Source organism: Schistocerca serialis, chromosome 6 (genome assembly GCF_023864345.2).
Source record: "Schistocerca serialis cubense isolate TAMUIC-IGC-003099 chromosome 6, iqSchSeri2.2, whole genome shotgun sequence".
NCBI lineage: Eukaryota > Metazoa > Arthropoda > Insecta > Orthoptera > Acrididae > Schistocerca > Schistocerca serialis.
This window is the reverse complement of record NC_064643.1, coordinates 615,649,983-615,676,262: the sequence shown is the minus strand read 5'-3', so window position 1 is coordinate 615,676,262 and position 26,280 is coordinate 615,649,983. Positions and strand designations below refer to the sequence as shown.

The following is a 26,280-nucleotide window of genomic DNA, read 5'->3' as shown; positions in this document are numbered from 1 at the left end:
TATATCTACGTCTAACGGACTGTTAATGTCAGGAGGGAATGCGATTGGATTTGTGTACAGCGAATCAGATGGCAGAACAGCTATGTCAAAACGAGTACCATCTAACTCTAACCACGTCAAACTACATTTCAAGTCCTTTTATGTGTATTTATGTGATCATGGGTCCTTTCAGACAGAGGAACGTGCGGACTTGTGCGTATGTCAGATTTGGAGGACCGTGTGGTACAGGATATTAAAAAAAAAGTTCAAATGTGTCTGAAAGCTTGTGGGACTTAACTGCTAAGGTCATCTGTCCCTACGTTTACACACTACTTAACCTAAATTATCCTAAGGACGAACACACACACCCATGCCCCAGGGAGGACTCGAACCTCCGCCGGGACCAGCCGCACGGTCGATGACTGCAGCGCCTTAGACCGCTCGGCTAATCTCGCGCGGCGCTACAGGATATTGAGATGACTCCTAGTATAAGCTCCAGGCAAGTGGCCCGCCAGCGTGGTGTATTCCAATGTAGATTACGTGAATCTTGTGTCACAGTCGCTACTATCCGTGTCACTTCAAACGAGTGCAAAGATTACCAGTAGCTGACTTCTCTGTATGGGAAGGACTTAGCCGATGGTTTTTGCACGATACCATATCAATTATGGGATATCATCAGCATTCTTAACCAGAACTAACGTCATCAAGCTGCATAATCGCCCTCTATGGGCCGCAGGCCGTCGTCGGGGAATGGGTGAGGCGTCTCATCAGCATTGGTTCAGTATCAGTGTGTGGTTAGGGATTCTTGGCGACCACTTACTTGGATCGATTATTATTCCACGACGCCTCGTCGGAGAAAGGTAGTGAATTTACTGAGGAATACACTGCTGGGCTGCTTGAGAGCGCGCCTTTGCCAATACGACAGCTTAGGAACTTTCTTCATGGCGAAGCACCACCCCGCTACCGCTTTACAGTTCGCCGGCATCTCAATAACATCTACCCCAGATGTTGAATGCAGTTCATGATGTTGAGTCCCTTCAACAGCGTGTTTATGACGTCTGTGACGCTATTCAGAGTGAGGCCGGAACGTGCGAAAGAGTGCGGCACTTCATGGTGCGACATGCGAACGAGTGCACTGCATCACACTGAGGCCACTTTAAACATCTGTTGCGACATGTAGGCGAAGCAGCTCTGTACTGTGTTCCGGGACGATATGTTTTCGTTGTTGTCGTTGTAGGCACACTGCCCATTTTCGAGCACATCATCATAGGACTTGTTTCCTATCAGAAATTCGTCCCTATAGTTGTAGGTTTTATTAATATTCATCCTGTGTTTAAAAACGTGTTTAAAGACGTAGTCGAATTAAGTCGAGTGATGCTGAGGGAATTAGATTAGGTAATGAGACACTTAATGTAGTAAAGGAGTTTTGCTATTTGGGGAGCAAAATAGCTGATGATGGTCGAAGTAGAGAGGATATAAAATGTAGAATGGCAATGGCAATGAAAGCGTTTCTGAAGAAGAAAAATTTGCTAACATCGAGTATTGATTTAAGTGTCAGGAAGTTGTTTCTGAAAGTATTTGTATGGAGTGTAGCCATGTATGGAAGTGAAACATGGACGATAAATAGTTTGGACTGGAAGAGAATAGCAGCTTTTGATATGTGGTGCTACAGAAGAATGCCTAATGAGGAGGTACCGAATAGAATTGGGGAGAAGAGGAGCTTGTGACACAACTTGACTAGAAGAAGGGATCGGTTGGTAGGACATGTTCTGAGACATCGAGGGATCACCAATTTAGTATTGGAGGGCAGCGTGGAGGGTAAAAATCGTAGAGGGAGACCAAGCAGATTCAGAATGATGTAGGCTGCAGTAGGTACTGGGAGATGAAGCAGCTTGCACAGGATAGAGTAGCATGGAGAGCTGCATCAAACCAGTCTCAGGACTGAGGACCACAACAACAACACTAGATTATCAATGTTTTGCAGCAGGTATAGCATACTCAGTTCAGAAGATTAATCCAGAAGGCACTGATGTTGAAAGGGACAGAGAGATAGGCTGCATCCGACAGATATGGTGTCTGCAACGAAAACATTCATACTCTTATGGAAGTTGAAATAAAAATAAAAGAAAATAAAAACTCGGAGTACCAACACGAGAGATATTTATGGGCTCTCGTCGCTGCTAACACGGGACTTCCTTTGCAGCAGGGAGCGGTTTGAATTACGTCCTGACGGAACGTCCGGCGCCAGCGTGTCTGTCCAGTACTGGCGCTGCGTCCGACGCATGCGCAGTCGGCTCCTGCAGTCGCGACTCGGGCGCTGAGCCGGCCGCGGCTCGGCAGTAGCGCGCAGCGCGCACTGACGTTCGCGTGCTGCACGGGTCTGGCAGGGAGGAGACGCTGCCGCCGCGTCGCCACGCGGACGACTCTGCTCCGCCGTCATACGGGCCGCTCAGTCGGCGACGCAAGGGAGAACCACGGTGCGCCGTCGCACTGGGACACCTCCCATTCGCTGTTAATGGTCTTCTTCCCTGCAGGTAAAATACCTGACCATGTGATACAAAAAAATTTTTTTTCCGCCCTACAGATGGCTTTTTTTTTCTTCACGAATACTGTCAATAATAGCTCATTCAAATTACACAATATTATTTGTTGCCTACTTCGATAGCAAGAAAATGAAAACTAAGCAACAACGGTATCAAACAAACACTTATATCGTGCAGGAAGCATTTGGAGGGTGTGCAACCTTATCCTGTAGTGTTTCTGCAAGCTGAGGCGTACAAGATTGTTTCCGTGCGATACCTCACGTCATATTGCTGACATTTCATTTCAGACACGCTGCGGTGAAATCCTACCCCTTACACCTGAATGGGAGGTTGTATGCCCTTCAAACGCGTTGTGCGTGAAGTAAGTCTGTTTGATGCCGATTACTACTATACTATGCTAAATCGCTAAACGGTGACAGGTCTTTATATGATACTAATGCGTGGATAGAGTCGGACAAGCTTCGGTGTTGTTTAAGACGCCGTATGGGCAGCTTGCATGTTTTTGTCGCTATTTTCGGTTGAAAACTGTGATATTATTGGGAATATTGCTGTTTAAATACTTCGTTTTCTTGAATTTTTCGCGTCTGGATCCACCACCTCAGACCGTAATGCATTTTTTAGCCTACCTCATTTCTTTAAACTTATTGTTATATTTCGAATGTTCGACAGCGTTGATAATTTGAAGCTTACCTGAAATCCTAGCACGATACTAATGTTCGGATAGCGTAAGACACGCTTCGATGTTGTTTAGGATGCTGTATGCGCAGGTTGCTCGTTTTTGTCGCTATTCTAGGTTGAAAACTGTGATATTATTGAGAATATTGCTTTTTCCTACAAACACTTCGTATTCTTGTATTTTTAGCGTGCGCATCCACCACCTCCGAAACCGTAATGCCTTTTTTAGCCTACCTGATCTCTTTAAAATTATTGTTATATTTTGAATGCTCGACAGCGTTGATAATTTAACGCTTACCTGAAATCCAAGCACGCCGAAGTGTTCCAGTGGGCGAAACTTTTTCATTGTAGTTACACGAGAAGTAACATGTTCTGTCATTTTTCGGTGATAGTTTTGCGTGTCCAACTGTAGTTTGATAATTGCCTGAGTGTAAATTAATCTCACCACAGCGTTTTAGGTGGTGTTAGTAATGGAAAAGTTTAAAATCACCTAACATGCGACAGTATCCGCCGTTATCGTAGATTTGCTGCACTCACATTGTTGACAGACTCCTCGAGTGAGCAGCAAAATTAAATGACACAGTAATTAAGGTGCATGTGAGACAAAAATATGTAAAATGTGGTTGAGTGGTCTTACGAATGCCGTCTTCTGAAATATAGTAATGGAGAATTTTTAAAAATGATTATTAAAATTTATTTATCTACTTCTGTTTCAGAAACCGTGTACTATTACAGGAAAGCCAATGGCTCACGCTTCCTCCTGATAAGGCCCCTATCTGCATACTCTAGGCAATTGATCACAGCTGATGACACGGTAATGGCCCCCTAATTGGTGCTCACGCCGCTACTGGGACATTGATATTCAAGGCGATGACTTGCTTAAATTACCTTATAATTTTGTCCCACCTACACATTTCGTATCCCTCTTTTTCCGAATTCGTAACATGACTCAACGTAAAGTGAAGCAATTAATGACAATGGAGGTGAAAGTACATGAAATTGGGTTTGTAGTTTAGAAGAGAGCTCTTGAACCAAAATACCACGTATCCGTCTCTAGGCAAGGGTCTCCTAAGAGATTGTACTACATCGATTAGTATTAGAACACACTCATATTCTACATCAAGGCGTCACACGTCAGTTAACGAAAACTGCTTCATACCCCAGTTACCGAAAACTGCTTAGAGATAATACTGTTTTATACCACAGATTTACCCTGATCTGTAGAAGGTCATATTTTGAAAAGTAGTCGAATATAAAATATATATGATAACGCTTTCAAAATCATGTCTCTGGGTTACATAACAAGAGGTAGAAGTACATTAATTGTGGCGTTGGTCTTGTTCATTGATACAGGGATATCGTCGCATTCGATGCACTGTCGTAAATAATAAAAGAAGAGGAAGCTTGAACGAATGATTACAGACTTCGTTGAAAAACAGGTCGAGTTTTTGTACCATCGATGACGAGGTAATTACAGAGGAAGCACACGCTAATTTTGGAGGATGATGCAGAAGGAAATAGATAACGATGTATTCATTTGAATTAGCCACTCCATAAACGTATGGTTTGAAGAGAATCAAGGATAACAATATCTCGCCAGTACAAGACACCCCAGTAGATAGGACTTTAGATTACTTGACTAGAATTTGTATCTGTAGGATCGCTATTAAATGTGGCTAAAATGCTGCAAAGTTGGCGAAGTTGGATTTGCAGGCGCAAGTTTCGAACCCTGAGTGCAGAAGATTTGCTCATTCCTGAATGAGGCTGGCGAAAAGAGAATTAGAGGCGTATGGACGTGAGCTAATTGTCCGTGTTAAACAAATCTTTGGAAAAGTTCTTGCTCGACAATGTCTCAAGGCACAGCTGACCTGGTCCGTCCGCTGTAGCGAGACGTTATATTTACCACTTAACGTGGTTTGCTTTGAAAGTAAACAAGTGAGCAGGTCACATGTCTATCCACTTTCGTCGTGTCCTTTCCTGACCACGTTCGTTCACTAGTATTTTATTATACTGTACAAGCGCTCATTGCTGTATCCCTGCTGCATACATCCACACGAAACACAACCCAGAATACTCTGAGTAACTGAAACGAAAACCACGTTCAAGAGGCAATGCACACTAGAATAGTCTGGTATTCCTACTTTGTTCGAAACACTGAATTGTCGAATACATAATAGAGCTTGAGACATGTTTAGGTAGTTTCCGGTGGTTCATTAATACACAGCGACATGATCCTGTAATAGTTTTCAGTTTGGTTAGTGCGCCTGGTTTGCTCTGTGGTGTAATGAAATCTGGCGTTATGAGCCCGTACATCTCCCGTACTTCTCGAAACCTGCGAACATGCATAATTAATCCTCCAATTCTCATCAACTGAGGGACCTGTTCCTCCTAACGACCTCCACGCGGCAGCTCGACCGGCGTTTTGTGCAGCGCTCATTCTCCGGATCTCTCACAGCGCACAGACTAATTAAACTTCGGTCCACACGTGTGCGAGAGTGGCCGCTACTCATCTGCCAATGTGTGACTCAGCTCGTAACGCTGTGCCGTCCAATAACGGCTGTCAACGTCTACAAAACAATAATTTTTGATACTGGGAAAACTGTGACGCCATCCCAATGGAGTGCTCACATTTGAATCACAAACAAGAGAAAACAATTTTCGGTGTAACAACAGAGTTCCTGGGAATACTAATTTATTTATTCAGATGATCTTATGTCTTGATGAAAGATTAGCTTGTTACGAAGCCGAATACCAAATATATAAGCAGTCTTCCGTCCAAATGTTGATCAGAGTGCCTCAGCACTTTATTAGCCACTGCCTTAGTAGTGCAGTGTTTACCTTTCTCCTTCTGGCCACTACACTTACTGAAAACCCACTTATAGCCCAATCTTTCACAAAGAAATCTGGATGGTACTCGAATAGAAGTATCGTAGGAATAACCGAGGACTGAGTGTCGACATAATCCAAAACGTTTGTATCAATGGAGACAATGTTGCTCAGGAAGAAGGAAAGTACGGAGAAAGAGACATTTTTAAGACGTAATTCGACGATTCTAGGATCATTATATGCAGGTGCTAATTAGCACGTGAATCATATTAGGTGTGGGGTGATGCTTTGAAAATCAGCATTAGAGCAAAACTCTGAGAAAATGCTTTTCACATTAGCTTACTTCTTGACAGCGAATTACTCTATAACCAAAATACCACAGGAAAGTTGCGTGCACTTCCTAGTCTACCACTACTCCACTTCCCCACAGTTTGTCTCCTCATTTTCATTTTCTGCGGTCCTTTATCCTTCGAATCGTAGAATAAAGAGGCGATTGGAAGCTCAACAGTGTGTTCAATTACTTGTGGTTTACAATAATACTCACACGAACTAGATGGTGCGTATTACTAAGACGATACACCGTCATTTACAGTAATGTGCTGCAATGAATACATCGGCTAGACAACGGAGGTACAAATATTGTTCTGTGCGCCAGACAGGGATAATATTGAGCCTTGGTACAGTCAACTGTAGAGTATGTATCGGTGAAACCTGTTACTTCAGTTTTGTGCGAAATTTAGTTTTGAAACTTTAGTGGGAGATAAAAAGAAACATGCTGCATCGTAATAAACATTTTGTTCACTCTTTGTGTTGTAGTAGTGGTTCAACGCCAAGTAAGCGAGACACATGATCTATATCAATGCCGCTAACTGACAGTCCTACACAGTGTATGCGCTCTCAGCATTTGTGCCGGACAAGGTGGTGTAATCGTATTCACGTGAAGGGGGACCGAGGCTGCCATGCATACGCATTCCGAAGATTTAGGTAGATTCTGAGTGAAGGTCTAACGTATTATGGTGATAATGTGGTATGAAGAAACAGTGCCGATGATTACTCAGAAAATAATGTGCCTACATTTTGCTAATGTCGACGATTTTTTTAACACGAAATTTGTTATCTACATCTAGGTACACACTCCAAAATCAACTGACGAAAAGTGCTTTGTATCGATAACAGTTATACCCTTCCGTATTTTTATAGCGCGTTGGTCGGAGGATAAATGACTGCAACTGTCCTAATTGATCATTTCACTGTACTGTAAGTGCGTTACTAAGGAAACAAACTTATTGGACAGTCTACCATGTATGGTTCTTGACAATTGTGGCTACAAATCCGTTTATGCTCTGCCGTCTACTATCTCTTATGTACGTCAACTTCTGCTATCAGTGGCCGAGCGGTTCTACGCGCTTCAATGTGGAACCGCGTGACTGCTGCAGTCGCTGGTTCGAGTCCTGCCTCGGGCATAGTTGTTTGTGATGCCCTTAGGTTAGTTAGGTTTAAGTAGTTCAAAGTTCTAGGGGACTGATGACCTCAGATGTTAAGTCCCACAGTGCTCAGAGACATTTCAATCATTTGAACTTCTGTTATCAAAGTTTCTTGATAAGGACATCAGATGGCATTGCTTCTATAATGCAGATTTCGTGACAGATGTACTGTTTGTGTAGAATTCTCAACAAAAATTCCTTCGTTTGGGACCTCTACCACTGATTCTAATTGTATCATAAATTTTATAGTTTTAGCATTGTCCCTAGGCTGTTAAGTGCTGTGGCAGGCTCCAAAATTGAACCAGTAGTCCTATAATCTGCCACTATCCGTTTCAGACTATTGTTTAATGGTATACGTGAAGAAATCTACAATCCAGGAAACGTCGTGATATTATGGCAAGGAAAGCAATGAAAAATGTCCTACAAACGTAATTCGGCGCGCGCGGTTGATATAATCAGGAACACATTATTTCAACCTTCCTCTCCATCTGTTAGTCAGCCTGCAAGCTGAGTTGCAACGTGTTTGCCTACCATGCAGCGGGCCCGGGATAGATTCCCGGCCTGGTTGGAGACTTTCTTCGTTCGTGGACTGAGTCTTGTCCTCATCATTATCTCATCATCACCGATACGCAAGTCGCCCAATGTGACGTCACCTAAAATTTGACTTGCAACTCGGCAGCCGAACTTCCCCTGGTGGAGCCTCAAGGGCGTCAATGCCACACGATCATTTAGTTTCTCAGTCTGTTACTCCACATTGACTCTAAATCAGTTTTATTATTTAGTTTGCTTCCCCTTCTATATGCATTGCACATTCCTCAGTTGAGTGTCTTTTAGTGAGATTTTGCTAGTCTTAAGCCGCGACAGGTATTAGTGGCTCATTAAGAGCGGATAATAAAAGAGGATACGACCCCGACCTATGCCAATTGTGGCTAATGAGCAACCAGACACTAATGCACTGCTCCCTAGAGACAAGCCTACGGGTCCAAGTGCCGATCCAGTGTGATTGTTGCAAATGTGGTACACTTTTGCGTCGTTTTGCTGATGCATCTCACTGGTTCTCGAATGATGTTCACAGGTTAGACAACTCCGCTGTTGAGCCAGTTCCATATTTCTTCTTTTCTCTTAATTTCATACGATCTGTATGCAATGTAAACACGAGTTCTTTACAACGATTATCATCAATTACTTTCGGTTGTAACTAGACGTAACAGGTTTAGATATGAGACATGAGTACTCTGACTTTATTTACTGAGACGTCAGTTTTGAGTCTTGAGAGAGTTTTGGAGAGTAATTGTCCTTAGACCTAATATGAACACGCAAATAGGTGAAGCCAAAACTTCTAAGAATGTGTAGATTCAAAGATTCTGAGCCACAGTAGAAAAGTAATTTCAAAGGTGTATATACAGTGTGCAAAGAGTGTAAATGCAGAGATTTGTATTGGTGACTAGTGTAATGAGCAACATTACGTCAGCACTTACGTCACTTGCATACTACAAATTATAGGTATTCCAAGTGGTATGTTTTGTAGTTGGTCAATACTTTCAATTTTGCGTGGCTACACTAAGAACTTAATACTCATTTTCCCCTTAGCAGCACGTCAGTTATTCGAGTGGATACAAAACTGTTAGTCAGTTCTGACAGACGCAGTACACTTAGTGGTGCAGTTACGACCATACAGAAACCACTAAAATACTCACGTGTGTGTATATATGAAAGTTTAAGAGATTTTAAGTTCGGTGCGGTATTCTGGCATAGTTATCTCTACAATTCATTGCTTTATTCGTTGTAATTTTATAGAGAGTGGTTGTCGAGACAGTCGGTGACAATATTATCCAAAATTTTGAGATCACGATGAAGAGATTCATTTTTCTGGATCCTATAGATGAAGTTTCCACTTTGCAATGCGTCAAGAAACAACTGAACAGTTTAAGGACTTTTAGTAAGGAAATGTACACAGCATCCACTGGTCGTGTCTGTCGAAAGCTTATTCAACATGGTCTCGTATTCCCAGTAATTTTGCCACTGATTATCTGGACGACCACTCTTCGTAATATCGCAATAAGTAATGTAATTAGTGGTAAAGGTCACAACGAACTTGAACTTTCATTCACGGTACTTTATACGCCATTTAAAGATAAACTGCAGCCATGGAGATGCATTCTCCACTACAACAGTCCATCGTTAACATGAAAATAGTGTTTAGACTTAAATAAAACAGGTATATTTACAGTGTAAGTGAAACGTTGATATCAAATGAATATATTTAACATGTATGGAGAAATACCTTTAATGGAGAAACAATTATACTCATTTTACAGATCGTGGTATTCTGTAATGTGTACAGCACCTCTTCTCAAACAGTTCACTACCTGGACGAAAGATATATCCTCCAGATATCCTTTGGATAATCTTGTTCTGTCACTTGCCGGTATGTTTTGAAATGTGACAATCTCTGCGGAAAGTCTTACGGATAAGGTGGTATATTCATTCAACTTTGTGACTTAAGTTGCTAGCTTCAATGCTATAATAATTTCCACTGTTTACAGCCCCCGGTGTCATTACTGAATATCTACAGCATAATTACAGATTTATTACAGTAATATCACTGACGTTTCCTACTTTCGCATTGTGTCCCATCATGTTTACGATCATATATGTGTTCGAATGATTCTGGGACTAATGATGAGATCGCAGTTGGTGACACATTACTTCTAAGCTGTTTATACAATTTCCTGTAATATCGACGGTGATACAGAAACATATCAAGAGAAAAAACGACGCCTTCGAGAGAGAAAATAATGTCTAAAATGCTCGCGTATATCCATAAGGCCATTATAGCTTATTTTATGAGATAGTGAACGTACTATTGCCATTTGAACTCCCTTTCTCGAGTACATTAACTGAGTGGGTATTGGCAGCTATAGCCTCCCCCCCCCCCCCCCCCCCCCCAAGGTTTTCCATACAAGCCATTTCGTGGCTAACCTGATTTTTCGCGCAACCAGCCTCTCATTTGGCTTTACGTGTCTGACTTGACGCTGTCCGAGATCTGCCTGCAGTCCAGTCAACGACGTAATCTTAGAAGGAAAACGTTTAGTCGAACATTTTCGTACAGTACATGAGGAACATACTAAAAATTCTGGCAGGGAGGGTGTGAGCATTCGGTTTACAGTGCGTTTGAAGTTGGCTTTCTATGTTTTCCTTGAATAACTCGAAGACCGCGGTTTCTGCCGAAAATATTTCCAGGTACGGAATTAAACTACATCAAATATCCCAGAAAAAATGTCTGATACATCTTTATTTTGGGACTAAAACCTACGGCGTAGCACCGCTCGGGGTGGTGAAAGCTACTCTCCCCCTGAAGGACACTAAAACCGCCGTAACGGATGACAAAAGAGTTAATTTTCTCTCTAGCAGTATAGAGAAAATTTTTCCATATGCGTTTTTCCCCTATCAGTAATATCTGTATTACATGTAGTGTCAGCACAGTGGACATTGAACACCCGCAGACAAGTCTGCACATGGCATCTCTAGTGATTCATAAGACTTGTTGGAGAAGGTTCAATATGACAGCAGTAGCTGCTTCGTGTTACGTGGTGGGGTATAAACTCACCTGCTGGCTCTTCAGGTAGCTTACGAAGGAAGAAAGGGCCCGACCACAATGTATCGCTTAATACTGTTCTTCTGCATTTAAATGTGTTATACATATTTCATATTTGTTCTTAACCCACTACACTAAAAAGTAAACGTTAACACTTAAAAGCACTAGTTTCAATAATCTGCCAGTTCCCCACCCCTCAAACGCGAAAATATTTGTCCCTGAGAAAAAAGAGTAGGAACTTTTTTCCAGGAAATTTAATGGAGTGCAGTTTTGTACCGTGAAACAATTTCGCTGGATGCCATTCTTTCCAGACACACGAGAAAAACATAGAAAGCGAATTTTAAATGTATCCCAGATTCCACAATCACATACCACCGGTTAAAATTTTTGGTATGGAGAAGTCTCCATTACTTGATACCAGAAGGTCGGTATCAGCAGCCAGCATCTCTAATCGTCAGACCATAAAAACGATGTTCCGAACTGTAATCAACTTTGGAGCCATCGTTTCAGTGAAGTGCTAAGAATGCTTGATTGAACGTTTTTTGAAGTTCCATTTCATATTGGAGAGATGATTGAATAACCTGTTAAATCGAAAGTGCAATTTACTTCATACCTAGATTTTTGTCTCCTGTATTTCATCATTCTTCGGCCGCAGGAAATGAGGAGACCCATTAAACGAAACGAAGTAGAGATAAAACGGTTTTCCAATCAAGGGTGGTCAAGATATTTTATTTCATCACAGCTGACGCGTAACCCGTTAAATGCTATTCGCGTAGTCGAGCGATAAATATAGATTTAGATTACACTGCCTTTTAAAACTGACGCCAGTGTTTCAACGCGGCCTACGCTTAAACATGGCGACGAACACTTTTAACTGATTTTTTCCTCTTTTTTTTCAAAACAACCTGTAAACAACGTAAAGCCATTCACTCTCTTCACTTCTACATCATTTGTGGATTTAAGTCGACTTCAGTACCCATGATGTGCATCACATTCACAGTTACATTTTAATGCAGCACATGATCGGTATTCAGAAGCTCGGCCGATTAACATGAGGTAACTAACGTGCTCGCAACTATCAAGAATCGGATAAAACTGACAAAGGCATTGAGGAATACGTCACGCCTTTTAAAGAAAAATAAGGAGACCGTAAAAAAATTTGTTGCACGAAGCGGGCAGGTAATTTTAATACAAAATTGAATGTTACAAATTTATGATGAATTTTAAAAGTCTTTTAACGGCATAAGCTAATGTTGTAAGTACTTCCAATGAAGTGGCGCTATACGTTAATTGTGTTTGGGAATGCTGTTAGCAATGAGATCAGACACACTTGTGTCTAATATAATTCATTATTACTTGGGTATTTTAGCAAGAATTACTACATGATTTCTATCGTTGTAGAGCTTATCTGTTGGCGCACGTAACTGATTTCAATAGAATGTAGTAACGCTAGTTTTAATATTATCGTCAGTTACTTTGAATGTGAGAGTTTCAAATTCACATCTTCGGACCATTCGACTTTTATTGAAACCAGCAACTTTTGGAGACCAGTTTGTGGAGCGTCCTAATGTATAATATATTGTTGATATGGGTAAATTTGTCGAATTTTTTGAAATAAAATGTAGCACTATTTCCGGCAGAAAGAGAGACTTTGTAACAATTACTAACACAGTTGTTAATTATTTCTAGACGAATGTAATGAATGCACTGAGATCTGACTCCAAGAATACCATATGAAAATTAAGTTGTCCGACTCCGTATTACAACACATGGAGCTCTCTTGCTGTAAGTTACTTGTAAAAGCACTAAACTATCTTACTGTAACCTGCAATATACATGGCCAACTACGTATGCCTTTTCTGTCTAGTGGATCATGGCGTCCATAAAATTAATAAATTAAATGTGCACACCCTATTGAGATACCCTGGTGAGCCACGTTTCCGTTATTTTCATACTGGAGTACATGAAAAACCGAAATTTCATTTACACGAGGGAACATAGTGAATAGTACAGTGCTGTACCTACAAGATAGTGTACCTAGGAACACATGGTGTTTTTATGCATGAAACGTATATGCAGTTGCGAATACGGACGACCATCAGCTGAATAATGAAATGACGACGAACAAAAACTTGTGCCGGACCGGGACTCGAACCCGGATATCCCACTTATCGCGACCGGCAGCCTTAAAATTTTTTAAATTTTGTTTTATTTTGTGATATCATTTTGTCCTATATTGTTCGTGGAATTTGTTCTGGACGGTTACAGAAGGTAGGTAGCCCTCTGACCGAACACGCTGAGCTACCCGTGCCAGCTACCATTTTGTTATTCGAGCAGGCCTTGCAGCCACAGCCAAACTCCCAGTGACGTGAACCATGTGTCTACAACCTGTACTCGCACATCTATTATGTATACTCCTGTTCAGGGTGTCGCTTGCCCGGTGTCAGCGGATAAATACGATATTGTAGTGCCGGCGTTATTCGGAATTACTGTGCAATGTTCCTTGAACTTGATACTTCAGACTAATAAATTTTCTCCAATCGCATGATGAAAATGTGATCGCTATAAACAGTTTCCGTCTTTTTATAAAATTTTTGTTGTTACTAGAAATGAGGTTGTGTTTCATGCAGTATTTGTTAATATTGCGAGTTCTGCATACAAGAACCGTATAATACACAAAAAGCAAATATACATAAATAAAAATAAAAAACACGATGCAAGACGAAGAAACCATGTGAATTACAGAAAAACAGATCATTACAATATCGAATAAACTAAACGATTTATTAAATACAAATATGCAAGACGAAGAAATTATGTGAATTACAGAAAAACAGATCATTACAATTTCGGATAAACTAAACGATTTATTAGAGACAAAAACTTTTACAAACTGAGGAAGTCAACAAGGCGTTGGATCACCTCGCGGTGATGGAAGCAGTACTTTGGCTTCACAATGAGTTTTTCGGTCCCTTCTTAAGGGACATCACGCCAAATACTGTCCTTTCTATCTTTCTTTATCGATTCATCAGTCTTCATACTTAGATGTTGCGTTCCACGGATTCTTCTCGCGTATCAAGCTTTTCATTTCAGAGTAGCATTTGCAATCAATGTCCTCAGTTATTTGTTGATGATTCTTGGTTTCTGGGGTACTCAACAGCGCGCTCATCAGCGCCCGTCCAAAGTCCCAAATTTTTCACAGATCAGTTTTTACACAATCTAAATTAGCCACGGTCACTGATGATGATGTTGATGAAATGAGGAAGGATAACACACCATGGGCAGAGAAAAATCCCAAGTCGGCCAGAATCGACCCCGAGACCCCGTGATCCAGAGGCAGCAATGCTAGCCACTAGACCACGAGCAGCGCACATCCTCAGTTATTTGCAGGATATATTCCTGTCTTCCCCTATAGCTTTTGCCCTCTACAGCTCCCTCTAGTGCCATGGAGTCAGTAACGTATTTCCTGTCGTCCTGTCTCTTCTTCTTGTCAGTGTATTCCATACATTCATTTCCTCGACGATTCTGTGCAGAACTCCTCATCCCGTACCTTATCAGTTCACCTATTTTTCAGCATTCCTCAGTAACATCACATCTCAAATGCTTGGATTCTGTTCTGTAACGGTTTTCCCACAGTCCATTTTTCGCTCCCAAGCAATTCTGTGGCCGAAACGTATAGTCTCGTAAATTACTTCCTCACTTAAGGCCTATGTTTGACACTAAAAGAGTGCTCTTCGCCAGGAATGCCCTTTTTGCCAGCGCTAGTCTGCATTTGATGTCGTTGCTCCGTCCGTCGTTGGTTGTTTTGCTGCCTACGTAGCAGAATTCCTTATCTTCATCTACTTTGTGACCCTCAATCCTGATGTTAAGATTCTCACTGATCTCATTTTTGCTACTTCACATTACTTACGTCTTCCTTCGATTTACTCTCAATCCATATTTTGTACTAATTAGACTATTCGTTCCATTCAGCAGATCATACATCGAACGAATTTTTACCTCCTTTTTTAAAAGTAGACACACAAATAATTTTCGGAAGGAGCATTTAGTACAATTTCAAACCAAGTTTTATACCTGCCACCGTCTTTGAACATGTATTTTACCCAGTATATTGAAGGTATAGTTACGTCACTACCAACTATAACTGTATTAGTGAATTGCCTATTTGAAATGATACTCAGGTTTCCTTTGAACCTTTCAGCAAATGTATCACCTGAATTTTTCTGGTTGTCGAGTATAGTCTATACCAATACTAACTCACAGGAACTACCTGTTTCAATTTGGCTGCAAGATAAATTACTTATAACAGCAATAAACACGTCATCTACTTTTCTCAACATCGTTAGGCCCTTTCCAAAAGTTTCGGCTGAACTTACATTCTGATTTAGGCAAATTTCAGTATCTACACCGTTTTAAGCTTCACTGCGTTCTGTAAGTGCTTGGAGCTATATTTCTTTCCCGACATAGCTACGAAAACGTACTAAGATCTTTGGCTCCTTGTCTACCCTCGTCCTTTGTTTCATCCGCTCCCATCGAGACGAAAACAGATTTTGTTCAGCATCTTTGTGTTTTCGCTGCGTAAATACTATTCCATTAAATTTCGGGCATGCAGCCTCATAAATTCAACTTCTTCTTCTAATATTTCGGTAACAATCTCCTGTGTGTAATGGACCCCTGACATAACTAAGCGGAACTACATATCACACCGCCAAGTGAGGCAAGCCAGGTGTCTGCAAACCTAAAGTGTGCAACAAAAATGTACAGGACACATTCCTCACACGTAGCCGACGAAAGTATGTTACATGAACATGTGTCTGGAATCGTTTAGTTTCCATTGTACGACTCATTTCCTCTGAGAGTCAACGAGGTCAGATTGTAAATAAATCGGTATGTATGGGCAGGCGTCAAACCACACAAAGTTTTTAAAACAATTTTTTGTCAAATTCAGCCAGCATTGTTGGTGAACGTTGGTTAGGGCTTCACTTCCTCTACCGAACACTCTATGAACAAAGTTAACATAATTTTGAAGAAAATGTCCTAGCCGATCTATGAACAGATTTATCTTTAGCTATGCCAGAAAACGTGTACTTCACCCTCGATGGAGCACTTCCTCATTTTAGTGTGAATGTCTGTGGGCTTCTAAATAAAAGATTCGGTGACAGATGGATAGGTAGAGCTGAACCAATTTCCTGGCCACCATGCTCTCCGGACCTACACCAACTGGACTTTTGTTTGTGGGGACATTTGAAAGTTTTTGTGTATGAAACCCGAGTACAAGATGTTCAGAGTCTCCCTGTCCGTGTTACGGAAGGCTACGAAACCATACTCAATAGTCCAGGGATGCATCATTGCATCAGAGGTTATGTATGACGGCGCGTTGATGCACGTATCAATGCCGTATCCTGTGAGAAAAAGTTGCGTGTGACATGCTGATGCCTTCTGTCCGTGTGTGTTTCCCATGGTTAATGAGTTGGAGAAAATGAGCTGTAACCTGGAAACAAAACGTTCCCTGACCCATTTTCAAATAACATAATTTCTTCGTCTACGTGTGAAGAATGTGCTCTTCAATTTGTGTCATACATGTTTCTTACTCTCTGGATACGGTCGCAGAAGCGTCTGACCCTCAGATACGAACTCTCCACTTGACTCTGTAACAAGGTTCCTTGTCTTGGCTCTGAGCACTGTGAGACATAACATCTATGGTCATCAGTCCCCTAGAACTTAGAACTACTTAAACCTAACTAACCTAAGGACATCACACAACACCCAGTCATCACGAGACAGAGAAAAGCCCTGACCCCGCCGGGAATCGAACCCAGGAACCCGAGCGTGGGAAGCGAGAACGCTACCGCACGACCAAACAAGGTTCCACAGTGAGTTGTATCGACAGAGTGTGAGCTCTGCACTCATATTGCAAAGAAAGCTTTTACCATTTCAGATAGCTGCCAGCAAGTAGAGAGAATCTCTTCCGATTCAAAGCAACGCATGCTACCGGCATGAGCCACCATCCGCAGTTTGCTACACACTGTGTTCTTCGTGGCGTCCGGAAGGCCTCGTTCTTCTTCCGCTTCTTGGAAGACATGTATCTAAGGGGAACTATTACACCGCTAACAGTAGAGATCGCAACTACCAATAATCCCACGAGCCAATCTTTGTGAGTCAGTACCTCTAAATGTATAGTACAGGAGCAATATGTAATGACAGTAATAATAATAATAATAATAATAATAATAATAATACTTCACATTAAAGAATGACAGCCTAAAACAGTTGGAGGATAGAATTTTTTTTCATTAATTTAAAAAAAAAAATTCTATCCAGCAACTGTTTTTGGCTATCATCCTTCAATGTGAATAATTTTAATAGTTGCTGCTGCAGCCATGTTTGAAATCTTGATAATAATAATAATGATAAAAGGAACTATGTACAGTAATGAATACATAGAACTAACAAAATTATTAATATCCTATTAAGTAATTTACTCGTTAATTTCATTTCTAATGTAGGTACTAACATCTATTAGAAATGTGAGGCAACAGTGCAGAATGAGTCAAAGATGGACAAGAAGTTAAGACAGAGGAATAGTAGGATATGATTAGCAGATGAGATGTAAGGAAGTACTCGTAAACAGAAAGGGATGGAGAAGCTCAGATAGTTTTCATTGTGACAGATTCCCGTCGGACAGATAGATAGCTTATGGTACATGACGAGAGTTAAGATATGTCAGTGATAAGAGATAATACTAAAATCACCTCTTGGATGAAGAGTGATTTTGCATAAAACCTAAGTTTAACGGAAGGAAGTGCCTGAACCTTGTACAGTGTGTAGTGACAACGACGTGCCAAACGGCCTCTGGTCCTAAAATTTAGAAGCTTGTGAAGAAAAATTTTTCATTATTAAAAATGTGTAAATTTCACAAAATAATTTTCTTTTCTATATCACACATATACAAATTTCTGTGTAGATAATTTGAATTTCTTTTGTCTAATCCGAAAATTTTTATATCGTTATGAACATGAACATAATTAGCATAAAACATTAAACACTGTCTGTACTTAATGTGTTCCACAAACGTCGAGTGCGACTGGGCGTAAAATCAGCAGAGGAGCGAAGCTTTGAATGAATATCACTGATCGGAATTGGCAGGCGTCCGGCAGTTCAATATTCCATAAACACACCTGACTGACATCATTGGAAACGCGCTTTGGGTTACCATCTCCGACGCAAAGTGAGCATACAGAGTGCATATAGGTGCAGTTAAAAAACTGACCCGGACAACTTATTACGGGCCAGTGCGATGATCTGACCGGATGTCCTCTGTTTCGTAGTTCTCGCATTTGCTGCTATGTGTGATTGTGAACTTCAGCGTTGAAAGTTTTCACCTGCCGATAAAATTCCACGCAGCTTCCAAAGATCGGTAGGGCTGGGTGATTTAATTTTCTTGATAAAAGTTGAATGATTGAATTGGTTAACGAAAGTTTGTTGAAGCGCACCATACTATCTGAATAGAGTATGAAAACATTAGCAAGTGGGTTTTATTTTCGTGCACGTAAGTATTAAAAACATGCTCAAAATTGACTAGAAGGTTGAAGTTTCCTGTTTTGTAGCACTTTAAAAATACGAATCAGTTAAGAAAGGTTAATGTTTTTGAGCAACACATGCTCCGAATGTTGTATTAAGCTGTATTAAAGTAGAAAAACATCGTCGGTTACGGTTTACCGCTCGAAGAGATATAATACACTACCGGCCATTAAAATTGCTACACCACGAGGATGACGTGCTACAGACTCGAAATTTAATCGACAGGAAGAAGATGCTGTGATATGCAAATGATGAGCTTTTCTGAGCATTCACACAAGGTTGGCCCCGGTGGCGACACCTACAACGTGCTGACATGAGGAAAGTTCCCTACCGATTTCTCATACACAAGCAGCAGTTGACCGGCATTGCCTAGTGAAACGTTGTGATACCTCGTGCAAGGAGGAGAAATGCGTAACATCACGTTTCCGATTTTAATAAAGGTAGGAATGTAGCCTATTGCGATTGCGATTTATCGAATCGTGTCACGGCTGCTCGCGTTGGTCGAGATCCAATGACAGTTAGCAAAATATGGAAACGTTGGGTTCAGGAGGGTCATACGGAACGCTGTGCTGGATCCAAACGGCCTCGTATCACTAGCAGTCGAGATGGCAGGCATCTTATCCGCATGGCTGTAACGGATCGTGCAGCCACGTCTAGATCCCTGAGTCAACAGATGGGGACGTTTACGAGACAACAACCATCTGCACGAACAGTTCGACGGCGTTTGCAGCAGCATGAACTATCAGCTCGGAGACCAGGGCTGCGGTTATCCTTGACGCTGCATCACAGACAGGAGCGCCTGCGATGGTGTACTCAACGACGAACCTGGGTGCATGAATGGCAAAACGTCATTTTTCGGATGAATACAGGATGTGTTTACAGCATCATGATGGTCACATCCGTGTTTGGCGACATCGCGGTAAACGCACATTGGTAGCGTGTATTCGTCATAGCCATACTGGCTATCACTCGGCGTGACGGTATGGGGTGCCATTGGTTACACGTCTCGGTCACCTCTTGCTTGCATTGACGGCATTTTGATCAGTAGACGTTACATTTCAGATGTGGTACGACCCGTGGCTCTACCCTTCATTCGATCCCTGTGAAACCCTATATTTCAGCAGGATAATGCACGACCACATGTTGCAGGTCGTGCGCGGGCCTTTCTGGATACAGAAAATGTTCGACTGCTGCCCTGGCCAGCACATTGACCAGATCTCTCACCAATTTAAAACGCCTGGTCAATGGTCGCCGAGCAGCTGGTTCCTTACAATACGCCAGTCACTACTCTTGATGAACTGTGGTATCCTGTTGAAGCTACTTGGTCAGCTGTACCTGTACACGCCATCCAAGCTCTGTTTGACTCAATGCCCAGGCGTATCAACGCCGTTATTACGGCCAGAGGTGGTTGTTCTGGGTACTGATTTCTCAGAATCTATGCACGCAAACTGCGTGAAAATATAATCAGTTGTGAGTTCTAGTATAATAGATTTGTGCAATGAATACCCGTTTGTCTTCTGCATTTCTTCTTGGTGTAGCAATTTTAATGGCCAGTAGTGTATGTTATTAACACACTGAATAGATACCAGCGTTATCGTTTCGCCTCGATAAGACAGCATGCGTTAGACGTAAGCGCAATATTGACACCCTGTTAGGACCGAATTATTAATAAACCTTTAGTCACAGTGTTCTGTTTACGTTGTGTTTTACAGCTGAAATTGTTGGGCTTCTTCAGTCACTTCCGGTGACGAGATAATTTTCTTACAGGGATGTTATTCACAACATGGCGTACACGTTAACTGTACTTGCTCGTGTTTGCCACAATGAATTGTGCAATGGAATGACAATCGTCATGATTTGACGGATGCTGCTTACCTTCTGCTGTCATCTATGTTTCTGAAATATGTTGCGTGCTTAGCTCAACAAAACTAAAGTAAAATAGCTTAGCAATAGTACCAAGCTTAACTCCCCTGTTGCACACGATATGATCCCGGGGACAATAGAATAAATCTGAAGGGCCGAAGTTCTTTTTAGCCCCAGAAATGAAGCAACCGTACTGTCTCCAAGGACCAAATGCGAGGATAAAAGGATGGTGCTAGACTGCAGTTATCTCACGTATGGTAGAGATATCCGTTTGCAGTGCTATCCCTACTCTGAAGAGCCAAACCTTTATCGCCGCCTAGCGTATTGGTCCACACGTGTAACACAGTAAAGCAGTGATTGTGAATGGCATGCTTTCGATGATTCGATGGTAGGGTTGCGGAATTACGTCGCACCAAGCGTCTGCGCATAGGTAAAGCTATTTGCGTAAATTTTCTGCGGCTGAGCTGGTGTCTGTTGGCGTCTCATACGCGTTCAATTGAAATGACATTACAACACCCTTCTTGTCCTTGCCTCTAGCTGTACACGCGAGGTTGTCGTTGGAAATTTGTCGCATCTCGCAGATTTTCTTAACTCCCCAACTTGGCGTCTTCAGAGATGTCGCTTCGCTGCATTGCAAGCTCTTAGTCGTAACCTCATACACAAGTTGCGGATTTAGCGCTGTAATGGTAATATCTGAAGTACATCTTTTATTTACTTGGCTTTCAGCGTGTAGCACACAGTTTAAATTCTTTTGTTTTGTGATTCCTGTGGTTTCAAAGGCATGACAGGTTTCTATGCGCGCAGTACGTTGTACAGTTTATTACCTGTCGGTATCATTTTGCATTTGTTGGACATTTGACTCTGGTTTCTTCCAGCCCCTGTAGCCCACCACTACCAGAATGCCTTTTTAATGCAATAATTAACATAACCGGCGAGTGTTCACTGTGGCCCTCACTACAAGACAGACGCTGCCAGTACTGACGGTCGAGTTCCTGCCGACCAGAGGGAGTTTCATCGTCGCCTGTTTCAGCCAATCTCAGCCACGGAAATATTGTGTTACTACTTGCATTGGAGTCTTGCTTAGCCAGTAGCAAGCTCCGGACATGGGTGATACCGTGACGCCAGGCCAGCTCACCAATGAGCCACGCTCAAACTTCCGCGTCTCTCTGATACCATATCGTCCCTCTATGCAGAGTACTTGCGCAGTGCTGCAGAACCTTATGAAGTCTTAGATACTTCTTATATGATATAAACGTTGTTACACCAACGCGATTTGGTGGCTAATACATCAGCTTAAATTCCAGGATCCTCAAACCACTATAGAACTATCATGCCCTCTGACACTGACAGTTATCCTACTGGAAAATGCCGTAGCCTTCCAAGAACGTATCAACCGTGAAGGAATGAAGGTAGTGTGCAGTAATGCAGATGTACCCCACTACTCTCAAGCCTTCTTCGATTACTTCCACTGATACCATAGAAGCCAAGATGGATGTCCTCCAGAGCATAATCCTAATTCCACCAGCCTGTGTCTCTGGCGCGTTAGATGTTTCGACCAAATATTTACTAAGATGACGGCGTACGCGTACACAGACTTCTGTCTAGTTTAACATTAAACGTAATTCAAACATACAGGCTATGTGCTACCATTGATCCAAAGTCAATGATCCTGTACCCATTGCAATTGTAATAGATGATGCCGTTGCGTCAACGTTGGAATTCTTCCAGATAGTCTGTGGCAGAGCGCCATGTTCCACGATGTGCTCCGACCATTGTCCTCCAAGATGGTGGTGCTTGCACTAGCCGTGTAGACTGTCACTAGATCTGCCATAGATCGCTCTCTCTCCTGCATTGCAGAACTGCGAAGCTTCAATTTCTGTGATGAGACGCACGCACATCTTAGGCCTGCTATTGGCTTCACCACCCTACAAAACCTTTCCTTCTATGCTCTCGATAGTAGCACACGAACAGACCACGAACTTCACTGTTTCAGAGATCCTCGTTCCTAGATTCCGTGTCGCAAACATCTGCTGTTTGTCGGAGTCACTTATGTTACTGGATTTGCTGAATTGCTGGCCGTATTGTCGCTAGAACGACTTCAATTCCGTTTCTAATCTGCCTGTAAACTTTCTATACTTCATCACATGTCCATAATGCAACCAGGCAGCATTCAGCCTCAAGTTGGGTAGTGTCACAATATTTTGGTGTATCATTATACAGGTTGATTCCGAGATGATCCACTGATGATTGATGGATGGAGAAGGGCAAATGTACCAATTTGAGGCAATGGACCCTGGTCCGGAAACTACAGACTCGAAAGTCATACACAAAAATCTCTCTAATACCTCTGACAATGAACATCTACTGCAAGCTTTTTGCTTTCCATATTTTGAGAGGGGGTAGTATGGATTGAAACAGGAAAAAATTGTCTGCCAAACAAAGGGTTCCAAAATACCTACGTTAATAGCTATGATCACTTCGTATGTAGAAGTTTTCCACAGGAGCAGAGGTGAACAAGTGCTTACGGTTGTCAAGGTTTTCTTCTTCTTTTGATCCATATTACATTCTAACAAAATATGGAAAGGAAATATGATTGTGTAGAATTGGTCCACACTTAGTAGTATTAGAACGACATTCGCTTATAAAGTTCGAATCATCGGTTCCGGACCATACAGTCCCGAGCTGGCCCCATCCAATTTTCACATTTTTCCAAAAATTGAGGTACGTGTTCGAGGACCTCACTTGAAAGTGATGAAGAGGTGCAGGGGTGAGATTGGGCTCCAAGTAAAATATTCTGCGGTGGTGTTATCAACAAATTGGTCTCTCGTTGGGAGAAATGTGTTCGTCACCAGGCCGTCTGTACTGAGGAATAAATATGTAGGCATTAAGTACAAAAGTCTAGAATGTTAATAAAGTTAGTTTTATTTAAAAAGCTTCAAGATTTTCACGAAAAATTCGAATCCGTCATTTTTCAGCACGCCCTCGTACTTGCTCCATTCTCCACAACGCCCACATTTCAGAAGTCAGCAGACTATGCCTGTCTTCCTTCCTCATAGTCAAAATTTCAGCAGCACGCTGTGAGATCCAGACAAAACACTTCATCACTCTTTACTTCAATCGTATTTCCATACAGTTGCAGAAACCTCTACAGTCAGTTTATCATATATATGTTCGCTTTAGAATAAATGTAGCACCTTCAGCTGTTTACGGTTCCACTTCTTAGGTATTTAAAATCATGCACATATTTCGGTTTACGTACATAATAACGTCGTTTTCAGCGTACATACACCAGTACTGAAGTATTTCCGCCCCTTCTACATTATTGTTGCGTTTTTATCTTCCCCCATTGTCGTTAATTTTGTTTTCATTTCTTCAGTTTCTATCCTATTAAAATGTTTTTCAAGTAGGTTCCTAGTATTCTACCATTTCATGAAGTTCTTTCCTATGCGTGACAACAGGATGGCTATTTCTGTAAGAAATTTTTGCGCCCCACCCTTGTCAGAATTCTCATTCACAGCACACTGGGCTATAAATTGTCCCCAACTTCCATAGTAAGTAATCTGTGTCATAAATATTGTAATAATGGCTTTGCAGATTACCTGTACGAACTTGGAAACACCCATAAATGAACTATTATGTTCCAAGACCATAAAATAATATCGTTAACTGCTCACTTTAGGTAACAATTGTAATGTTACGTCATAACGAAACACAACGGTATCCCTGAGCCTTAACGGGGTGAGAGGATCGTTACCTCACAATAGCGCTCCGTGCTGCTTCGCCGCTCTCCGCGATAACTGAAATGTGTTACTAAATTTATATCTGAGTTCCGTTTACTATTAAGACGTAACGATCTGAAGCTTTAACTTCGTATATCATGTGACACTTTTATTTTGTATTTACACTTAATGACAACTTTTAGTAAACATATGACATTGTTTTTTTCGTGCAGAGAACTTTGTTCAAATCAAATGGTATAGTATTTGCATTGTGGAAGATTAATGCAAATGGCGAAATTTAACCGATGAAAGCAAATAGCGAAATTTTATTTATGAAGAATTCATTTTAATTTCTTAAGTGATTTTGTGTATACAATGTGCGAAATTAAGCAGACAAATTTTTCACAAATGCCGGCAAGGATGGCTATAATCCGTATGAGCATCGAGCCTAAATAATTTTGGATGGCAGCTGCACGTACGTCATTGCATGCATGTTGAGCTCTGTGGCTGATCTTACCACTCGTAATGGCTGACAACCTGTGACCAGACGTTTTCCGTAGGCGTAACGAGATATGTTAGGAAGGCACGGGTGAAGGGTGGTCTTCCGTTGTCTTGTTGTAAGGGTCTCGGATACATCGAAGGTAGGGACTCAATGCTTCAAAAATGTAACAACTCTCGTCCAGATCAACGACTGTCTAATCCAGAGGAGATAGTGTTTTGGTCCCAGTGGCACACCATACCATCATCCCAGGCGATCGGCGTCTACGAGAATGACGAACACATTCTGGCCACTTTCGTTCTCAGAGTCTGCGCTTACTGGTAGGTTCATCTCGATGCTATAGAAAGAGGCAGGTCGGCTCCGAAAATATTGTAAACTGCAGCCAGCCGCAGCCAAATTTCCCCATTTTGAATGAAATGATCCGCGGTGGCAATAAAATGCTATTATTCGAAGTCATGACCCGTTTCACGTCAACTGAAGACGACTCGTCAGGTGATGGAGAATACATAGAATCGGTCTCGCTTGAGGATGCGTCTTCAGTTGACGCGATACCAGTCGCGACATAGACTAAAAGTATTTTACAACCTCGACAGATCTTTTCGTTCTAAAAGATTCTGAAAAACACATAATTCCACTCTTGTATCCATTGTCGTCATTCGACGTACTATTGTCGGCACTTCCCTCTCTGTCACATAGTTAAGGAAAGCTGCAATAATGATTGTCCATGGGGGGTCTTCCCATAAAGGCACCCCTTTCTTTACGAAAGCTACGTCAATAGCTGTATAAACCCTCAGAGCTGAGGAAATAAAATGTCTTCTCTGACGCTAGACACTTGGAATGATTGACACTATGTGGTGTGAGTCCATCGGCAGTTATCATATAACTGTCGAGCAGCAGTGTCGCGGAACGACAAATCGCGGTCTCGATAGACCAGATTCCTGCCACTGCCGTATTCCGACACGTGCTGTTAGAAATATCTGCTTCTTCCGTTAGGCCTAGTACGACGTGTCAGTATTCAAATACAGCTTGTAAATCAGAAATTCGCTTAATAATCTTTACTTACATCGAGACTGTAAATGTCATTTCTACTATCTGCCACTGCATTGAAAGGCTAATCATTTAAATATCCTAGCATGTAGTATATTTCTTTCTGGTAATAGGACTGTTGGTTGTTGCTTTCATGACATTGAAATTTTAGTGGTTAACAGTCTCTAAATGTAAATAGTGACTTTATGCATTCACTTGACTGAGCTTGTGTATCCGACAGATTCCTCCATCTTTGCATCGTGTTTTCTATAGTGGAGGCGTGGAACACGTTTAATGCTGCTACGTACGAGCTGCGTGGTTGTAAACTCCAGGTCTTAGTTGAGTAGTTCAAATGGTGGAGATTAAGATCGGGAGCCTCATTCGTTCTCTGCGTTTCAATTCTTTCCATTTAATCCTGTAATATAACATTTATAATCCGAGTCGTCTTTATGAGAAAGTGTTACGCACTTAACAATGTAGTAAATTA

The 26,280-nt window shown here is 41.7% G+C and overlaps 1 protein-coding gene across 1 annotated transcript in view; it reads left to right on the top strand.

Moving 5' to 3' along the window:
* Positions 1–2,339: 2,339 nt before the first annotated feature.
* LOC126484247 (uncharacterized) overlaps positions 2,340–26,280 on the top strand; it is a 364,456-nt gene continuing 340,515 nt past the window's right edge. Inside the window, exon 1 of the mRNA XM_050107663.1 lies at positions 2,340–2,513. Within this exon, the coding sequence (XP_049963620.1) occupies positions 2,495–2,513 (19 nt within the window). The 5' untranslated portion in view covers positions 2,340–2,494. The remainder of the gene's footprint in view (positions 2,514–26,280) is intronic.